The following is a 20201-nucleotide window of genomic DNA, read 5'->3' as shown; positions in this document are numbered from 1 at the left end:
AGCTGTTAGGCTCCATGTTTTTAGCTTGCTACATAAATAGTTACACTAGCCTATTAGCCACATCATGACTGACTTCTGATCATTGCCCTTGATAGTTTGATTGTATTGACATTCCCAGCCTTAGTTACATTGTTTTTGTTTTTGTCCAGAATTTTGAGTCATTGAATCTGAAACAGTGAATCCCAAATGGAGGAAGCAAACAATGTATAAGGCCAGCTGGGATTTACAACCTGATAGCAATATGTTTTGGACTACCAAGAAATGTATTGGTGAATTATATGAATCAGGCATTGAACTGCATCCATCTATTCTGCCAAAAATAACTTCATGGAACGTCATGGAACGTTGAGTCAAATAGAACCTATTTTTAAAACCTCTTATAAAGTTGCTTTTGTAGCATAAACTGGGAATTTAACATTTTTGACTGATATTATGATTGTCTGTTTGTTTCATATCTGCAAAGTAGTTAAAACACTGTCAGTTCCACTGTAAACTTTAGGTCACCGGTTACTTTGTGTGCTAAATGTGAAATATTTTTTGCAATGGGTGTAAATTTAGATTGGGAAATGCTTAGATGTATGTTTAGATTGCTTGTGTTTTTGTATTCTTATGGTTGGAACCTACTGGCTTATTATGTCAGAGTTTATGGACTGCTTATCCTTTGACATCACGCTGTGTGTGACTGCTGTCTTCCCATCGGCTCTATGCAGGGGTGTAGTGGTACTTTAACATCATGCTGTGTGTGACTGATGTCTTTCCATCGGCTCTATGCAGGGGTGTAGTGGTGCTTTAACATCACGCTGTGTGTGACTGCTGTCTTTCCATCGGCTCTATGCAGGGGTGTAGTGGTACTTTAACATCATGCTGTGTGTGACTGATGTCTTTCCATCGGCTCTATGCAGGGGTGTAGTGGTGCTTTAACATCACGCTGTGTGTGACTGCTGTCTTTCCATCGGCTCTATGCAGGGGTGTAGTGGTGCTTTAACATCACGCTGTGTGTGACTGCTGTCTTCCCATCGGCTCTATGCAGGGGTGTAGTGGTGCTTTAACATCACGCTGTGTGTGACTGCTGTCTTTCCATCTGCTCTATGCAGGGGTGTAGTGATGCTTTAACATCATGCTGTGTGTGACTGCTGTCTTCCCATCGGCTCTATGCAGGGGTGTAGTGGTGCTTTAACATCACGCTGTGTGTGACTGCTGTCTTCCCATCGGCTCTATGCAGGGGTGTAGTGGTGCTTTAACATCACGCTGTGTGTGACTGCTGTCTTCCCATCGGCTCTATGCAGGGGTGTAGTGATGCTTTAACATCACGCTGTGTGTGACTGCTGTCTTTCCATCGGCTCTATGCAGGGGTGTAGTGATGCTTTAACATCACGCTGTGTGTGACTGCTGTCTTCCCATCGGCTCTATGCAGGGGTGTAGTGGTGCCTGGAGAAGTGGGGATAGTCTAATTTTGCCACAAAGTTCCCCAAACGGCCCCCCAGCAAAGGAAAGGCCCCCTGTGTGAAAAAGCCTGTTTTCTTATGTTTTTTTTCTCCTATAGATTATTCAGATTTTCACTCTCAAAATCACACCTTTTTTCTTTTAAAGGTTCACCACTCACAAATGTGATGGTCTAAGTCCACAACAATGCTTAACCCACATCAATGTGATTGAGTGGGCCTGTGAGGGCCTGGCTCCCCAGTGGGTGGGCCTGGCTCCCCAGTGGGTGGGCCTGTGAGGGCCTGGCTCCCCAGTGGGTGGGCCTGGCTCCCCAGTGGGTGGGCCTGTGAGGGCCTGGCTCCCCAGTGGGTGGGCCTGGCTCCCCAGTGGGTGGTCCTGGCTCCCCAGTGGGTGGGCCTGTGAGGGCCTGGCTCCCCAGTGGGTGGGCCTGTGAAGGCCTGGCTCCCCAGTGGTTGGGCCTCTGTCCACCCAGGCCCATCCATGTTTACGCCCCTGATGCAAACAGCACATGATGACAATTGCACATCACAAATAGCCTACGAACCAACACTTCTGACTATTTCAATACCTGGTTTGCATACCCATTGTTGCCTTAGTTAGCATTTACTGGTAGATAAGTTGAAACATCTTTCCTACCCTACCGGATACCGATGTCATTCTTCTGTGAGCTGCTCCATGACAAAACAAGTTGAGAGCTGCACACTTACTGCCTGCAGATTAAATTATGCTGAAACTAAGCTATGTGTGCGGCGCATATGTGAATATATTTCAAGTGCTTTGCCATTGTGTAGGCTACTTTGTGCATGATTTATCTATTGCACTACATAATGGATAAGTCGTATACCTCCACTACACTACTTTGATATGCATAAGTAGGGATTAAACAGTGAGTATAAGCAATGCCCACTGAAAAAAAGTGGGTATACCGCTTATACCTGTGTAAACCCTCCACTACACCACTGACCCTTTGTGTTTTACAAAAAGTGCTCTCTCCTACAGGAGTGCGCTAGTATTACGGTTGTTGTCCTTTCAGAATCACAAACCTGTCACACACTAGGTTCACCACTGAAGGCCTATACACTAGGTTCACCACTGAAGGCCTATACACTAGGTTCACCACTGAAGGCCTATACACTAGGTTCACCACTGAAGGCCTATATACTAGGTTCACCACTGAAGGCCTATACACTAGGTTCACCACTGAAGGCCTATACACGAGGTTCACCACGGAAGGCCTATATACTAGGTTCACCACTGAAGGCCTATACACTAGGTTCACCACTGAAGGCCTATACACTAGGTTCACCACTGAAGGCCTATATACTAGGTTCACCACTGAAGGCCTATACACTAGGTTCACCACTGAAGGCCTAAACACTAGGTTCACCACTGAAGGCCTATACACTAGGTTCACCACTGAAGGCCTATACAGTAGGTTCATCATTGTACTAACCTGTCACACACTGAAGGCCTGTAGGTTCTCCACTGAAGGCCTATAGGTTCTCCACTGAAGGCCTATAGGTTCACCACTGAAGGCCTATAGGTTCTCCACTGAAGGCCTATAGGTTCTCCACTGAAGGCCTATATACAACTTTGAGCCAGGAGAGACTGACATGAATGTTACTGACACTATCTCTCTGTGTACATCTAAGTGCGATACATGTTGCTTTGTTCTGGACCAACTGCAATTGACCTATGTCCTTCTTTGCAGCACATGACCACACAACTGGGAATTAGTCCAGGTGTGACAAAACTAGGGCCTGTAGGACTTGTCTGGTCGACTGAGATGTCAAGAAGGCAGAGCAACTCCTTATCGTGGACAGACTTCTTCCCATTTTAGCAACCATTGAGTCTATATGTTTTGACCATGACAGCTTGCTATCTAGGGTGACACCCAGCAGTTTAGTCTCCTAAACTTGCTCAATAGCCACATTAATCAATAATAGCTCCAAAGGAGGTTCAGCGTTGAGCAAGTGATTTGTCCCAAAAAATATGCTTTCAGTTATTTCGATATTTTGCACCAGCCTATTGCTAGTTACCTATTCTATGTTAATTAAGTGTCTCAGTTATTTATTTTACTGTTGCAGCTGAAGTGTATACTGTCATCAGCGTACAGAGACACACAGACTTTATTCAAGGTCAGTGGAAGGGCATTTGTAAAATTAGAAAACAATATTGGCCCTAGCCGGCTGCCCTGAGGTACACCACACTCAACTGAATTTTCATGAGAGAGGCTTCCATTAACGAAAACCCTCTGTGTTCTATTAGATAGCTAACTGTCAATCCACAATAAGGCAGAGGATGAAAATCCATAACACCTATGTTTTTTCACCAATAGGTTATGATCAATGGCATCAAAAGCTGCACTGAAGTCTAACAAAACAGCTCCCACAATCAAATGAATTGTCACCAAGTGCTATACAGAGACCCAGCCTAAAACCCCAAACAACAAGCAATACAGATGTAGAAGCACGGTGGCTAGGAAAAACTCCCTAGAAAGGCAGGAACCTAGGAAGAAACCTAGAGAGGAACCAGGCTTTGAGGGGTGGCCAGTCCTCTTCAGGCTGTGCCAGGTGCAGATTATAAGAGTACATGGCCATTAAGGCCAGTTTGTTCTTCAAGATGTTCAAAAGTTTATAGACAACCAGCAGGGTCAAATAATAATCACAGAGGTTGTAGAGGGTGCAATAGGTCAGCACCTCAGGAGTAAATGGAAGTTGGCTTTTCATAGCCGAGCATTCAGAGGTCGAGACAGCAGGTGCGGTAGAGAAAGAGAGTCAAAAACAGCAGGTCCGGGACATGGTAGCACGTCCGGTGAACAGGTCAGTCAGTGTTCCTTAGCCGCAGGCAGAGCAGTTGACCAGGTGGACTGGGGACAGCCAGGAGATATCAGGCCAGGTAGTCCTAAGGTATGGTCCAGGTGCTCAGGTCCTCCGGGAGGGAGAGAGGAAGAGAGAGAGAATTAGAGGGAGCATACTTAAATTCAGACAGGACACCAGGTAAGACAGGAGAATTATACCAGATATAACAGACTGACCCTAGCCCGCTGGCACATAGACTATTGCAGCATAGATACTGGAGGCTGAGGCAGAGAATCCCAGTGGAGACAGGGGAGGCAGAGACAGAGGCTAGGCAGAGACCGTTTCTACCCATTTCTTTCAGCCAATCACCTGTTATTTGTGTCAGTGCCGAGCATGTTGAGTGCCCTTCCCTGAAACTCTGTTGTTAGTTTGTTTTCTGGAAAATAACTTTGTATTTGATCAGACATTTTTTTCTTAAAGTTTACTAAGCACTTTCAGCAGGCTGATTGATCGGCTGTTAAAAGCATTAAAGGGTACTCTGCTATTCTTGGGTAGCGGAATGACCTTTGCCTCCCTCCATGTCTGAGGGCCCACACTGTACTCTAGGCTTAAATTGAAGATGTGTCAAACAGGAGTCACAATGTACTACACTACCAACCTCCGCAATTTACCATCCATGTTGTCGGTTCCTGATGGTTTGGCCTTATTTATAGATTGCAAAAAAATATATCACCTCTTCTACACCCCCTTTGTGGAATTCAAAACTACAGTGCTTGTCTTTCATTATTTAATCCATTATGCATGACTAAGGCTCAGCATTTGTTGTTTGCGTGACTTACCTAAGTTTGCTAGTCTTATCAACAAAAACGTTACTAAAGTGGTTGACTATATCAAAGGGTGTTGTTATGAACAAGCCATCTGCCTCAATGAAGGGTGGAACCAAGATTGCTTTTTTGCCTAGAATTTCATTTATAGTACTACAGAGCTGTTTATTATCATTCTTTATATAATTTATCCTTGTTCCATAGTACATTTCTTCTTCTTTTTGTTTAGTTTATTTACTTGATTTCTCAGTTGACTGTACATTTGCCAGTCCGCTGTGTTGTCAGACTTTTTTGCTATTCCCTTTGCCTCATCCCTCTCAGCCATATCGTTGTTCAATTCGTCATCTATCCATGGGGATTTCGCAGTTCTCACAGTCCGTTTCTTGATTGGCGCATGTGTGGATACTGTTTTAGAGAAGATTTCTGCAACATTAGTAAAGATGTGATCAATACATGTGGATGATTTAGTTCATGTTTTGTTTGTAAATACCCAGGTAGATTGACTGATAACTTGAACCAGATTGCAAGCACTGGTTACAGCTTGCAGCTTCTTTTTGAGTAGGCAGCTTGATGACAACCAGTCATCAACTCTATTGATAACACATACAGTGGGGCAAAAAAGTATTTAGTCAGCAAGCAATTGTGCAAGTTCTCCCACTTAAAAATATGAGAGAGGCCTGTAATTTTCATCATAGGTACACTTTAACTATGACAGACTAAATGAAAAAAAAAATCCAGAAATTCACATTGTAGGATTTTGAATTTTTTTATTTGCAAATTATGGTGGAAAATAAGTATTTGGTCACCTACAAACAAGCAAGAATTCTGGCTCTCACAGACCTGTAACTTCTTCTTTAAGAGGCTCCTCTGTCCTCCACTCGTTACCTGTATTAATGGCACCTGTTTGAACTTGTTCTCAGTATAAAAGACACTTGTCCACAACCTCAAACAGTCACAATCCAAACTCCACTATGGCCAAGACCAAAGAGCTGTCAAAGGACACCAGAAACAAAATTGTAGACCTGCACCAGGCTGGGAAGACTGAATCTGCAATAGGTAAGCAGCTTGGTTTGAAGAAATCAACTGTGGGAGCAATTATTAGGAAATGGAAGACATACAAGACCACTGATAATCTCCCTCGATCTGGGGCTCCACGCAAGATCTCACCCCGTGGGGTCAAAATTATCACAAAACCACACGGGGGGACCTAGTGAATGACCTGCAGAGAGCTGGGACCAAAGTAACAAAGCCTACCATCAGTAACACACTACGCCGCCAGGGACTCAAATCCTGCAGTGCCAGACGTGTCCCCCTGCTTAAGCCAGTACATGTCCAGGCCCGTCTGAAGTTTGCTAGAGAGCATTTGGATGATCCGGAAGAAGATTGAGAGAATGTCATATGGTCAGATGAAACCAAAATAGAACTTTTTGGTAAAAACTCAACTCGTCGTGTTTGGAGGGCAAAGAATGCTGAGTTGCATCCAAAGAACACCATACCTACTATGAAGCATGGGGGTGGAAACATCATGCTTTGGGGCAGTTTTTCTGCAAAGGGACCAGGACGACTGATCCGTATAAAGGAAAGAATGAATGGGGCCATGTATCATGAGATTTTGAGTGAGAACCTCCTTCCATCAGCAAGGGCATTGAAGATGAAACGTGGCTGGGTCTTTCAGCATGACAATGATCCCAAACACACCGCCCGGGCAACGAAGGAGTGGCTTCGTGAGAAGCATTTCAAGGTCCTGGAGTGACCTAGCCAGTCTCCAGATCTCAACCCCATAGAAAATCTTTGGAGGGAGTTGAAAGTCTGTGTTGCCCAGCAACAGCCCCAAAACATCACTGCTCTAGAGGAGATCTGCATGAAGGAATGGGCCAAAATACCAGCAACAGTGTGTGAAACCTTGTTAAGACTTACAGAAAACGTTTGACCTCTGTCATTGCCAACAGAGGGTATATAACAAAGTATTGAGATAAACTTTTGTTATTGACCAAATACTTATTTTCCACCATAATTTGCAAATCAATTAATAAAAAAATCCTACAATGTGATTTTCTGGATTTTTTTTCTCATTTTGTCTGTCATAGTTGAAGTGTACATATGATGAAAATTACAGGCCTCTCTCATATTTTTAAGTGGGAGAACTTGCACAATTGGTGGCTGACTAAATACTTTTTTGCCCCACTGTACATTATCCAACATTTCATACATACATTATAGTCCAAATACTGACTTTTAGCACTTGTTGGTCTATAGAAACTTCATACAAGAATAGGCTTTAGGTGAGGTAGATTAACCTGTAGCCATATTAGATCCAAATCATCTGACATTAGATCCTCTCTCAGCCTAACAGGAATATGACTCCAGATATACAGTACATGTATCTATTTTTAGGAAATCGACCTCAAGCGATGTTCTTTTTTTTAAGTAAAGGAATTTTGTGTGTTTAACTGGATAGAGAAGAGATTGTAGAGGCCACTAATGTTATTCTGTTTGACTGAACTGTCTGTGTGTTCTCTCCAACCACAGGTTCAGCCCGTACGAGTGGTACAACCCCCATCCGTGCAACCCAGACTCGGACGTGGTGGAAAACAATTTTACACTGCTCAATAGTTTCTGGTTCGGCGTCGGGGCTCTCATGCAGCAAGGTAGTTGCCTCAGCCTGCTGGTGCTGTGGCTATCTCTGTGTCCTACTCTCTCTGGGGGCCAAGGGCCAAGGTTTTAGGCCAGGCTCCGGGGTACACACAGGGGTCTCTGGGTGTGTGCTGCTACACTCTTAGAAAAAAAAGTGCTATCGAAAACCGAAAAGGATTCTTTGACTGTTTACATAGGTGAACCCTTTTTGGTTCCAGGTAGACCCCTTTCCACAGAGGGTTCTACATGGAACCTTAAAGGGTTCTACCTGGAGCCAAAAATGGTTCTCACATGGGGACAGCCGAAGAACAATTTTAGAACAGTTTTTTCTTAATAGTGTAGATGGAAAGAAAAACATATTTACGTGGCATCTATACATGCTTTATAAAGGGCTTAGAAAAGGCTTAGTTTAGCCTTAAAAGATGCAGCTCAATTAAGTATATGAAGTATATGTATATGAAGGATGGTATATGAAGGATGGGGCTAAAAACAAACAAAAGATAACTAATGTAAAATATACTGTGTACATAAAATGTATATAGTATGTGTATAAGCTGGAGGTAGAAGCCTAAGTGTTGTTGTCCATTAGTTTACTCCAATTAGGGGAGGGGTGGTAGGGTTAGGGTAAAATAATAAAGGAAAATAAATAAATAAATATATATAAAAACGTCTGAGTGGAATTTGAGATTTTTGGTTCCAACCTCCATGTCTTTGTGAGACGCAGAGTAGGTTTGTGAGACGCATGTGTGGTTCCCACCGTGAAGCATGGAGGAGGAGGTGTGATGGTGTGCTTTGCTGGTGACACAGTCTGTGATTTATTTAGAATTCAAGGCACACTTAACCAGCATGGCTACTGCAGCATTCTGCAGCGATACGCCATCCCATCTGGCTTGCGTTTAGTGGCACTATCATTTGTTTTTCAACAGGACAATGACCCAAAACACACCTCCAGGCTGTGTAAGGGCTGTTTAACCAAGAAGGAGAGTGATGGAGTGTTGCATCAGATGACCTCAATCCAATTGAGATGGTTTGGGATGAGTTGAACCGCAGAGTGAAGGAAAAGAAACCAACAAGTGCTCAGCATATGTGGGAACTCCTTCAAGACTGTGGGAAATGCATTCCTCATGAAGCTGGTTGAGAGATTGCCAAGAGTGTGCAAAGCTGTCATCAAGGCAAAGGGTGGCTACTTTGAAGAATCTTGATTTGGCTTATACTTGTTTGGTTACTACATGATTCCATATGTGTTATTTCATAGTTTTGATGTCTTCACTATTATTCTACAATGTAGAAAATAATTTTTTTTAAAGCCTTGAATGAGTAGGTGTTCTAAAACTTTTGACCGGTAGTGTGTATATAAAAAATATATATGGGGGATTGGAAATGATGTAAAAAATGACGTTAATAGAAGCCGCTACCTATTTGTAATGTTGAAGCTGATCCACCCCATCAAAAAAACAAAAAAAACAATGACAGGTTGGTGTCATGTGCCACTACACAGAGTACTCTCCCATTGCCCACAGCCAATCAGCACCCAGAGAGTAGTGGGACATGGGGTCAGGATGTGAGGTTATCTTGGGTACATGACAGTCAGACCCATCCAGTTTGTCTGTTTCCACAAAAGTTGCTTATTGTAAAATGTTAACATGTAAATTCAAAGATGTGACTCATTTGTGATAACGGATGGTAAGTTGAATGAGTACACCTTTCTTGGACCAGGTGAAGCCTATTTTAGAACAAAAATTCTCTGTCTATGGATATTCTTCATTCAATATGCTTTTTAGTCCAGGAGTGGTATTAATCTGGTCTGGGAAACCAGACCCTTATTACCCAAGTCCTAGCTTTAGTATAACACCTATCAACCATTCTTGGTCTCAGACAGACTGTCTCAGGTGCCTGGATTCGGCCTACTTCCGGGTGATCCACAGTGCACAATATACACCCCAAACAACTCAATATACAGCCCAAACAACTCCCACAGATCTTTGTAGATGCTACCCACTACAGTGTGTGGATATCTTCTCCATGGAGATACTATCTTCTCCCAACTGCATCTTCTGGAAGTCTTTTTATCTGTCTCTACTTCCTACCCCCCTTTCCTCACCTTCTAACCCAGGCTCAGAGCTCATGCCCAAGGCCCTGTCCACCAGGATTGTGGGAGGCATCTGGTGGTTCTTCACCCTGATCATCATCTCCTCCTACACGGCCAACCTGGCTGCCTTCCTCACCGTGGAGCGCATGGAGTCGCCCATCGACTCAGCAGACGACCTGGCCAAACAGACCAAGATCCTGTACGGAGTGGTGGAGGACGGATCAACCATGACCTTCTTTAAGGTAGCTAGTTGGGCGAACCATTGAGCTGTATGCTACAAGTGGCCTTCTGAGGCGTTGTGGTTGTGGAGAAACCAGTTCAAACTGTGTTTTCTTATGCCGCTGAAAATATTGATATTTTTCACACAAGTTATTTTGTTGTTCTTTACAAAGCATTAATTTGACAAGGTCACATTGACATGGAAAGTGCTAGTCATTTTAATAAGTGTCTACTGTGGAAAAAGGCATCTGCTCCAACTCAAATGTAACACACCTGATTCAGCTGGTTAAGGTTCTGATGAGGAGCCATTTAGTAGAATCAGGTATGCTATATTTGTGTTGGAGCGAAAGCTTTCAGGACAGCAGATCTCTAGAAGAAGCGTTGGACTCAACCCTGCTTTAGAGCAACTAGACTCTGATTGGCGATGATCACAAGCATTTCGCTACACCCACAATAACATCTGCTAAACACGTGTATGTGAGCAAAAACATTGGATTTGATTTGATAAGGTCATTTCCACATTCTATGTCAAGCACTTTGAGCTACTGGAAAAGGCCAGCGCTATGTACTGGAAAAGGCTAGCTCTATGTACTGGAAAAGGCCAGCGCTATGTACTGGAAAAGGCCAGCTCTATGTACTGGAAAAGGCTAGCTCTATGTACTGGAAAAGGCCAGCGCTATGTACTGGAAAAGGCCGGCGCTATGTACTGGAAAAGGCCAGCGTGATGTACTGGAAAAGGCCTGCGCTATGTACTGGAAAAGGCCAGCTCCATGTACTGGAAAAGGCCAGCTCTATGTACTGGAAAAGGCCAGCTCTATGTACTGGAAAAGGCCAGCGCTATGTACTGGAAAAGGCCAGCTCTATGTACTGGAAAAGGCCAGCACTATGTACTGGAAAAGGACAGCTCTATGTACTGGAAAAGGCCAGCGTGATGTACTGGAAAAGGCCAGCTCTATGTACTGGAAAAGGCCAGTGCTATGTACTGGAAAAGGCCAGCGTGATGTACTGGAAAAGGCCAGCGTGATGTACTGGAAAAGGCCAGCTCTATGTACTGGAAAAGGCCAGCTCTATGTACTGGAAAAGGCCAGCTCTATGTACTGGAAAAGGCCAGCGCTATGTACTGGAAAAGGCCAGCTCTATGTACTGGAAAAGGCCAGCGCTATGTACTGGAAAAGGCCAGCGCTATGTACTGGAAAAGGCCAGCTCTATGTAATGGAAAAGGCCAGTGTGATGTACTGGAAAAGGCCAGCTCTATGTACTGGAAAAGGCCAGCTCTATGTACTGGAAAAGGCCAGCGCTATGTACTGGAAAAGGCCAGCTCTATGTACTGTACATCCAATAGTTTATTCATTACTATCATTAGATTCATCTGTCACATTTTCTTCCTCTGGTCGTTTCTCAGAAGACTAAGATCTCCACCTACGATAAGATGTGGGAGTTCATGAACAGCCGGCGATCGTCAGTGATGGTGAAAGACATAGACGCAGGAATCCAGCGCGTGCTCACCTCAGACTACGCCTTCCTCATGGAGTCCACCACCATCGAGTTCGTCACCCAGCGCAACTGCAACCTCACCCAGATAGGAGGCCTCATCGACTCCAAGGCCTACGGCGTGGGGACACCCATGGGTAAGGTCTATTGTCCTTGTTGTCTATATAGTCTATCATCCATATTGGCTAAATTGCTTATATCTCCTATATCCCCTTCTACCTGTCAATGGCAATGTATGTTACTGGGGCGGCAGGTAGCCTAGTGGATAGAGCGTTGGACTAGTATCCGAAAGGTTGCAAGATCAAATCCCCAAGCTGACAAGGTAAAGAATCTGTCGTTCTGCCCCTGAACAAGGCAGTTAACCCAGGCTGTACCTAGGCCGTCATTGAAAATAAGAATTTGTTCTTAACTGACTTAAACTGACTTAAATGAAGGTAAAATAAAAATAAATATCAGAGTAAGCTGATAAATGAAGGTTGGAGTTTGGGTTGTTGGAGACAGAGAGTGATAACACACTGTATGCCTAACTGAAAGGGCTGAACAAGGAAGTGTTATGAATGAGGTCAGGAGGTAAGGGTTAAAGTGAAGGGGAAATGGACAATAAGAAAAATGTAGGAATTTCACACAGTATCTAGGATTTCTCTACACAGTAAGATAATTGTACTTATAATAAACGTATTTTTGATTTGTACAGCTTGAAATCAAATGTGAAAATATCATGCCCGACAGGATCACGAAGTAACAGATTTAACTCTGGCATTTCAGTGTTAACACTGTTCCACTTGACACGTACGGTATATGATAATCCACCTCACATAACCAGCTTTTTCTGTTGGGACAACTTTTTTCCTTGGCCTGTGAAGATTCTGTACAACAGAGAAGGTGCTGGGCCCGTTTTCCTGAAACATATCATATTTCGGATAATGATGAACAAAATCTCATGTAAAGGCGGTACCTATATTCTAGATCAACATGCCTACCCTGAAACGCTTGATACGGCCCATACTGTATACTGTATGTGTGCAGGTCACATCTCATGGACTCCAGAGGAAACAGGAGGAGAGCTGCTGCTAGTGTTTTATAATTCTAGGGTTAGTGATGAGGCTGCAGATAACTGTCCCTACCCTATAATGGCCTCATCCATCACCAGAATTATGAACGCCATCAAAACATCTGAACCTGTCCACTGTTGATTAGTATTGGTGGTTATGGGTCTGCAGGGATACTGTGTGTTGCTGACATGACTCGGCTGTTATTGGTGGCAGGAGCGCCGGTTCCAGTATCTCAGAAATGTCCGCCCTCCTGAGTATTTCACGCACGACAGTGTCTAAGGGTTTACATAGAATGGTGGGACAAACAAAAATGTATGTATGGTTATTAGTAGTGGACACTGATATTGATAATAGAAAATATATATATATATGTTTACTGTGTGTGTATATATATACATATATGTATAATATATATATATATATATATATATATATATATATACAGTGCCTTGCGAAAGTATTCGGCCCCCTTGAACTTTGCGACCTTTTGCCATATTTCAGGCTTCAAACATAAAGATATAAAACTGTATTTTTTTGTGAAGAATCAACAACAAGTGGGACACAATCATGAAGTGGAACGACATTTATTGGATATTTCTAACTTTTTTAACAAATCAAAAACTGAAAAATTGGGCGTGCAAAATTATTCAGCCCCCTTAAGTTAATACTTTGTAGCGCCACCTTTTGCTGAGATTACAGCTGTAAGTCGCTTGGGGTATGTCTCTATCAGTTTTGCACATCGAGAGACTGACATTTTTTCCCATTCCTCCTTGCAAAACAGCTCGAGCTCAGTGAGGTTGGATGGAGAGCATTTGTGAACAGCAGTTTTCAGTTCTTTCCACAGATTCTCGATTGGATTCAGGTCTGGACTTTGACTTGGCCATTCTAACACCTGGATATGTTTATTTTTGAACCATTCCATTGTAGATTTTGCTTTATGTTTTGGATCATTGTCTTGTTGGAAGACAAATCTCCGTCCCAGTCTCAGGTCTTTTGCAGACTCCATCAGGTTTTCTTCCAGAATGGCCCTGTATTTGGCTCCATCCATCTTCCCATCAATTTTAACCATCTTCCCTGTCCCTGCTGAAGAAAAGCAGGCCCAAACCATGATGCTGCCACCACCATGTTTGACAGTGGGGATGGTGTGTTCAGCTGTGTTGCTTTTACGCCAAACATAACGTTTTGCATTGTTGCCAAAAAGTTAAATTTTGGTTTCATCTGACCAGAGCACCTTCTTCCACATGTTTGGTGTATCTCCCAGGTGGCCTGTGGCAAACTTTAAACGACACTTTTTATGGATATCTTTAAGAAATGGCTTTCTTCTTGCCACTCTTCCATAAAGGCCAGATTTGTGCAATATACGACTGATTGTTGTCCTATGGACAGAGTTTCCCACCTCAGCTGTAGATCTCTGCAGTTCATCCAGAGTGATCATGGGCCTCTTGGCTGCATCTCTGATCAGTCTTCTCCTTGTATGAGCTGAATGTTTAGAGGGACGGCCAGGTCTTGGTAGATTTGCAGTGGTCTGATACTCCTTCCATTTCAATATTATCGCTTGCACAGTACTCCTTGGGATGTTTAAAGCTTGGGAAATCTTTTTGTATCCAAATCCGGCTTTAAACTTCTTCACAACAGTATCTCGGACCTGCCTGGTGTGTTCCTTGTTCTTCATGATGCTCTCTGCGCTTTTGACGGACCTCTGAGACTATCACAGTGCAGGTGCATTCATACGGAGACTTGATTACACACAGGTGGATTGTATTTATCATCATTAGTCATTTAGGTCAACATTGGATCATTCAGAGATCCTCACTGAACTTCTGGAGAGAGTTTGCTGCACTGAAAGTAAAGGGGCTGAATAATTTTGCACGCCCAATTTTTCAGTTTTTGATTTGTTAAAAAAGTTTGAAATATCCAATAAATGTCGTTCCACTTCATGATTGTGTCCCACTTGTTGTTGATTCTTCACAAAAAAATACAGTTTTATATCTTTATGTTTGAAGCCTGAAATGTGGCAAAAGGTCGCAAAGTTGAAGGGGGCCGAATACTTTCGCAAGGCACTGTATATATATATATTATACATATACAGTGGGGCAAAAAAGTATTTAGTCAGCCACCAATTGTGCAAGTTCTCCGACTTAAAAAGATGAGAGAGGCCTGTCATTTTCATCATAGGTACACTTCAACTATGACAGACAAAATGAGAAAGAAAAATCCAGAAAATCACATTGTAGGATTTTTAATGAATTTATTTGCAAATTATGGTGGAAAATAAGTATTTGGTCACCTACAAACAAGCAAGATGTCTGGCTCTCACAGACCTGTAACTTCTTCTTTACGAGGTTCCTCTGTCCTCCACTCGTTACCTGTATTAATGGCACCTGTTTGAACTTATCAGTATAAAAGACAGAGTCAGCGTATACGCTCGGTGAGCGAGTTTATTAGCAAGTGCATCTGTGATGTTGTACCCACGGTGACTAAAACCTTCCTTAACTAGAAAACGTGGATTGATGGCAGCATTCGAGCAAAACTGAAAGCGCGAACCACTGCTTTTAATCACGGCAAGGTGACCGGAAACATGATCGAATACAAAAAGTGTAGCTATTCCCTGCGCAAGGCAATCAACCAAGCTAAGCGTCAGTATAGAGACAAAGTAAAGTCACAATTCAATGGCTCAAACATGAGTCGTACGTGGCAGGGTCTACAGTCATTCACAGATTACAAAAAGAAAACCAGCCCCGTCTCAGACACCGACGTCTTGCTCCCAGACAAACTAAACAACTTCTTTACTCGCTTTGAGGACAATACAGTGCCAATGACACAGCCCGAAATCAAAACTTCTCTCTTCGCTCTTCTTCACAGTGGCCAACGTGAGTAAAACATTTAAACGTGTTAACCCTCGCAAGGCTGCTGGTCCAGACAGCATCCCTAGCCACGTCCTCAGAGAATGCGCAGACCAGCTGGCTGGTGTGTTTACGGACATATTCAATCAATCCCTAACCCAGTCTGATGTGCCCACATGCTTCATGAGGGCCACCATTGTTCCTGTACCCAAGAAAGCTAAGGTAACTGAGCTAAATGACTATCGCCCCGTAGCACTCACTTCCGTCATCATGAAGTGCTTTGAGAGACAAGTCAAGGATCATACCACCTCCACCCTACCTGAAACCCTAGACCCATTCCAATTCTCCTACCGCCCCAATACGTCCACAGACGAAGCAATGGAAATCACACTGCACACTGCCCTAACCCATCTGGAGAAGAGGAATACCTATGTAAGAATGCTGTTCATCGATTACAGCTCAGCATTTAACACCATAGTTCCCTCCAAACTCGTCACTAAGCTCAAGACCCTGGGTCTCGACCCCGCTCTGTGCAACTGGGTCCTGGACCGTCTGACGAGCCTCCCCCAGGTGGTGAGGGTAGGAAACAAACAACATTGATCCTCAACACATTGGCCCCACAAGGGTGCATTCTCAGCCTTCTCCTGTACTCCCTGTTCAACCATGACTGCGTGGCCATGCACGCCTCAAACTCAATCATCAAGTTTGCAGATGACACTACAGTGGTAGGCTTGATTACCAACAATGACGAGACGGCCTACAGGGAGGAGGTGAGGGACCTCGGGGTGTGGTGTCAGGAAATTAAACTCACACTCAACGTCAACAAAACAAAGGAAATTATCGTGGACTTCAGGAAACAGCAGAGGGGGCACCCCCCTATCCACATCAACAGGACAGTAGTGGAGAAGGTGGAAAGTTTTAAGATCCTCGGGGTACACATCACAGACAAACTGAAATGATCCACCCACACAGACAGCGTAGTGAAGAAGGCGCAACAGCACACTGGTGCACTTTACAAAATAGATGGCATGGGAAAAGGAGGGAAAAATATGTGGAGATCTTGAAGCAACATCTCAAGACATCAGTCAGGAAGTTAAAGTTATTGACTGTACGTTTGTTTATTTCATTTGTAACTCTTTGTTGTTGTTTGTGTCGCACTGCTTTGCTTTATCTTGGCCAGGTCGCAGTTGTAAATGAGAACTTGTTCTCAACTGGCCTACCTGGTTAAATAAAGGTGAAAAAAAAGAAAAAAAAAGCTTGGTTGTAAATGGGTCTTCCAAATGGACAATGACCCCAATCATACTTCCAACGTTGTGGCAAAATGGCTTAAGGACAACAAAGTCAAGGTATTGGAGTGGCCATCACAAAGCCCTGACCTCAATCCCATAGAAAATTTGTGGGCAGAACTGAAAAGTGTGTGCGAGCAAGGAGGCCTACAAACCTGACTCAGTTACACCAGCTCTGTCAGGAGGAATGGGCCAAAATTCACAACAACTTATTGTGGGAAGCTTGTGGAAGGATTCCAGAAACATTTGACCCAAGTTAAACAATTTTAAGGCAATGCTACCAAATACTAATTGAGTGTATACAAACTTCTGACCCACTGGGAATGTGATGAAAGAAATAAAAGCTGAAAGAAATCATTCTCTACTATTATTCTGACATTTCACATTCTTAAAATAAAGTGGTGATCCTAACTGACCTAAGACAGGGAATTTTTACTAGGATTACATGTTAGGAATTGTGAAAAAACTGAGTTAATGTATTTGTGTCACGGTCGTCGTAACGAGGAGACCAAGGCGCAGCGTGATATGAATACATACTTCTTTTAATGAAGAATAAACACTGAACAAACTATTCAAAACAACAAACCGAACCGTGAAGCTAATATGGCTAGTGCAGACAGGCAACTAAACATAGAATAACAACCCACAAAATAGCCAAGGAATATGGCTACCTAAATATGGTCCCCAATCAGAGACAACGATAAACAGCTGCCTCTGATTGAGAACCAATCTAGGCAACCATAGACATATAAACACCTAGACTTATAAAAACCCCTAGACAAACAAAAACACCTAGACAATACAAAAACTAAACCAACCACCCTTGTCACACCCTGACCTAACCAAAATAATAAAGTAAACAAAGATAACTAAGGTCAGGGTGTGACAATTTGTCTAAGGTGTATGTAAACCTACGACTTCAACTGTATTTATATGTGCATATTCTTATTCATTCCTTTACACTTGTGTGTGTAAGGTAGTTGTTGGGAAAGAGTTAGATTACTTGTTAGATATTACTTACTAGAAGCACAAGCATTTCGCTACACTCGCATTAACATCTGCTAACCATGTGTATGTGACAAATAACATTTGATTTGATTAACAGGTGTGTCTTCTTAAAAGTTAATTTGTGGAATTTTCTTCCTTCTTAATGCGTTTAAGGCAATCAGTTGTGTTGAGGGGTATACAGAAGATAGCCTTATTTGGTAAAACATCAAGTCCATATTATGGCAAGAACAGCTGATATAAGCAAAAGAGAAACGGCAGTCAATCATTACTTTAAGACATGAAGATCAGTCAATGCAGAACATTTCAAGAACTTTGAAAGTATCTTCAAGTGCAGTCTTAAAAACCATCAAGCGCTATGATGAAACTGGCCCTCATGAGGACCGCCACAGGAAAGGAAGACCCAGAGTTACCTCTGCTGCAGAGGATAAGTTACCAGCCTCAGAAATATTATTTCGTTAAAATAAAGAAAAAAGAAAAACCTTTGAGTAGGTGTTCTACAACTTTTGACCGGTAGTGTATATATACATTGCATTCAGAAAGTATTCAGACCCCTTGACTTTTTTCTCATTTTGTTATCTTACAGCCTTGTTCTAAAATTGATTAAATTGTTTTTTTCCCCTCGTCAATCTACACACAACCCCCCATAATGACGAAGCAAGAACATGTTTTTAGAAATGGTTGCAAATGTATTTAAAAATAATAATAATAAAATATGACATTTACATAAGAGTTCAGACCCTTTACTCTGTACTTTGTTGAAGTACCTTTGGCAGTGATTACAGCCTCAACTCTTCTTGGGTATGATGCTACAAGCTTCGCACACCAGGTCTCTCTAGAGATGTTCGATTGGGTTCAAGTCCGGGCTCTGGCTAGGCTACTCAAGGACATTCAGAGACTTGTCCCGAAGCCACTCCTGCGTTATCTTGGCTCTGTGCTTAGGGAAGGTGAACTTCGCCCCAGTCTGAGGTCCTGAGCGCTCTGGAGCAGGTTTTCATCAAGGATCTCTCTGTACTTTGCTCCGATCATCTTTCCCTCGATCCTGACTAGTTTCCCAGTCTCTGCCGCTGAAAACATCCCCACAGCATGATGCTGCCACCACCATGCTTCACTGTAGGGATGGTGCCAGGATTCCTCCAGATGTGACGCTTGGCATTCAGGCCAAAAAGTTCAATCTTGGTTTCATCAGACTAGAGAATCTTGTTTCTCATGGTCTGAGAGTCTTTAGGTGCCTTTTAACAAACTCCATGTGCCCTTTAATGGGGAGTGGCTTCAGTCTGGCCACTATACCATAAAGGCCTGATTGGTGGAGTGCTGCAGAGATGGTTTTCCTTCTGGAAGGTTCTCCCATCTCCACAGAGGAACTCAGGAACATCTGAGTGGCCATCGGGTTCTTGGTAACCTCCCTGACCATGGTACTTTTTCCTGGTTGCTCAGTTTGGCCGGGTGGCCAGCTCTTGGTGGTTCCAAACGTCTTCCATTTAAGAATGATGGAGGCCACTGTGTTCTTGGGGACCTTCAATGCTGCAGAAATATTTTAGTACCCTTCCCCAGATCTGTGCCTTGATACAATCATGTCTCGGACCTCTACGGACTATTCCTTCAACCTTATGGCTTGGTTTTTGCTCTGACATGCACTGTCAACTGTGGGACCTTAGATAGACAGGTGTATGGCTTTCAGATCATGTTCAATCAATTGAATTTACCGAAGGTGAACTCTAATCAAGTTGCAGAAACATCTCAAGGATGACCAATGGAAACAGGATGAACCTGAGCTCAATTTCGAGTCTCATAGCAAAGGGTCTGAATACTTATGTAACTAAGGTATTTCTGTTTTTCTCTTTGTTATTATGGGGTATTATGTGTAGATTGATGAGGATTTTTTTTATTTAATCCATTTTAGAATAAGGCTGTAACGTAACAAAATGTGTAAAAAGGGAAGGGGTCTGAATACTTTCCGAATGCACTGTAGACATGTACAGTATATACCTTCTCAACAAGGGGAAGATTACCAACAGTTCATCTTAATCGTCAATAATTTATTTTTGCTGTAGCCGACTTAACCTTCAAAAACCTCCAAAGACACATTTAGCACCACCTTCCCCTCTTATGGTACGGTAACAGCAGGCAGCCATTTAAAAGCTTGCCATTCAATCCACGCCTCCTATTCCCCACGCTCCCCTACGCCATCCCTCCATCCCCACTCCGTCACCCTTACTGACCTAAACTGTGATCACATTCATATTTGAGGACCGACAGCAGCGGAGTGAGTGATGTCCTCATATGTTGAACATCTGTCAGTTAGTTGCGTATGCAGAGTGCGTCAACAGTAGCATTAGCTCTCTCCGCCATTCAGCCCTGGTTCCATATTCTGCCTCTCCAAGAATCCATCCTATTAAAGTGGCTCTGAATCATTTGAAATGTGAGCTGGGGGAGAATTAGAGGACTCTTGATGAATACTTGGGTGTGGGTTATTCACACACAAATGCAAGGGCATACAGTTGTGGCCAAAAG

At 43.1% G+C, this 20201-nt stretch overlaps 1 protein-coding gene across 1 annotated transcript in view; it reads left to right on the top strand.

Annotated features, from left to right (window-relative positions):
• The window catches only part of LOC110529367 (glutamate receptor ionotropic, kainate 2), a 165354-nt gene that overhangs the window by 130669 nt on the left and 14484 nt on the right, over window positions 1–20201 (top strand). Inside the window, exons 14-16 of the mRNA XM_021611507.2 lie at window positions 7598–7716; window positions 9816–10033; window positions 11413–11638. Of these exons, the coding sequence (XP_021467182.1) occupies window positions 7598–7716; window positions 9816–10033; window positions 11413–11638 (563 nt within the window). The remainder of the gene's footprint in view (window positions 1–7597; window positions 7717–9815; window positions 10034–11412; window positions 11639–20201) is intronic.

This window comes from Oncorhynchus mykiss, chromosome 8 (genome assembly GCF_013265735.2).
Source record: "Oncorhynchus mykiss isolate Arlee chromosome 8, USDA_OmykA_1.1, whole genome shotgun sequence".
Taxonomy (NCBI): domain Eukaryota; kingdom Metazoa; phylum Chordata; class Actinopteri; order Salmoniformes; family Salmonidae; genus Oncorhynchus; species Oncorhynchus mykiss.
The sequence above is the reverse complement of the archived record's forward strand: the minus strand, read 5'-3'. Positions and strand labels throughout refer to the sequence as shown.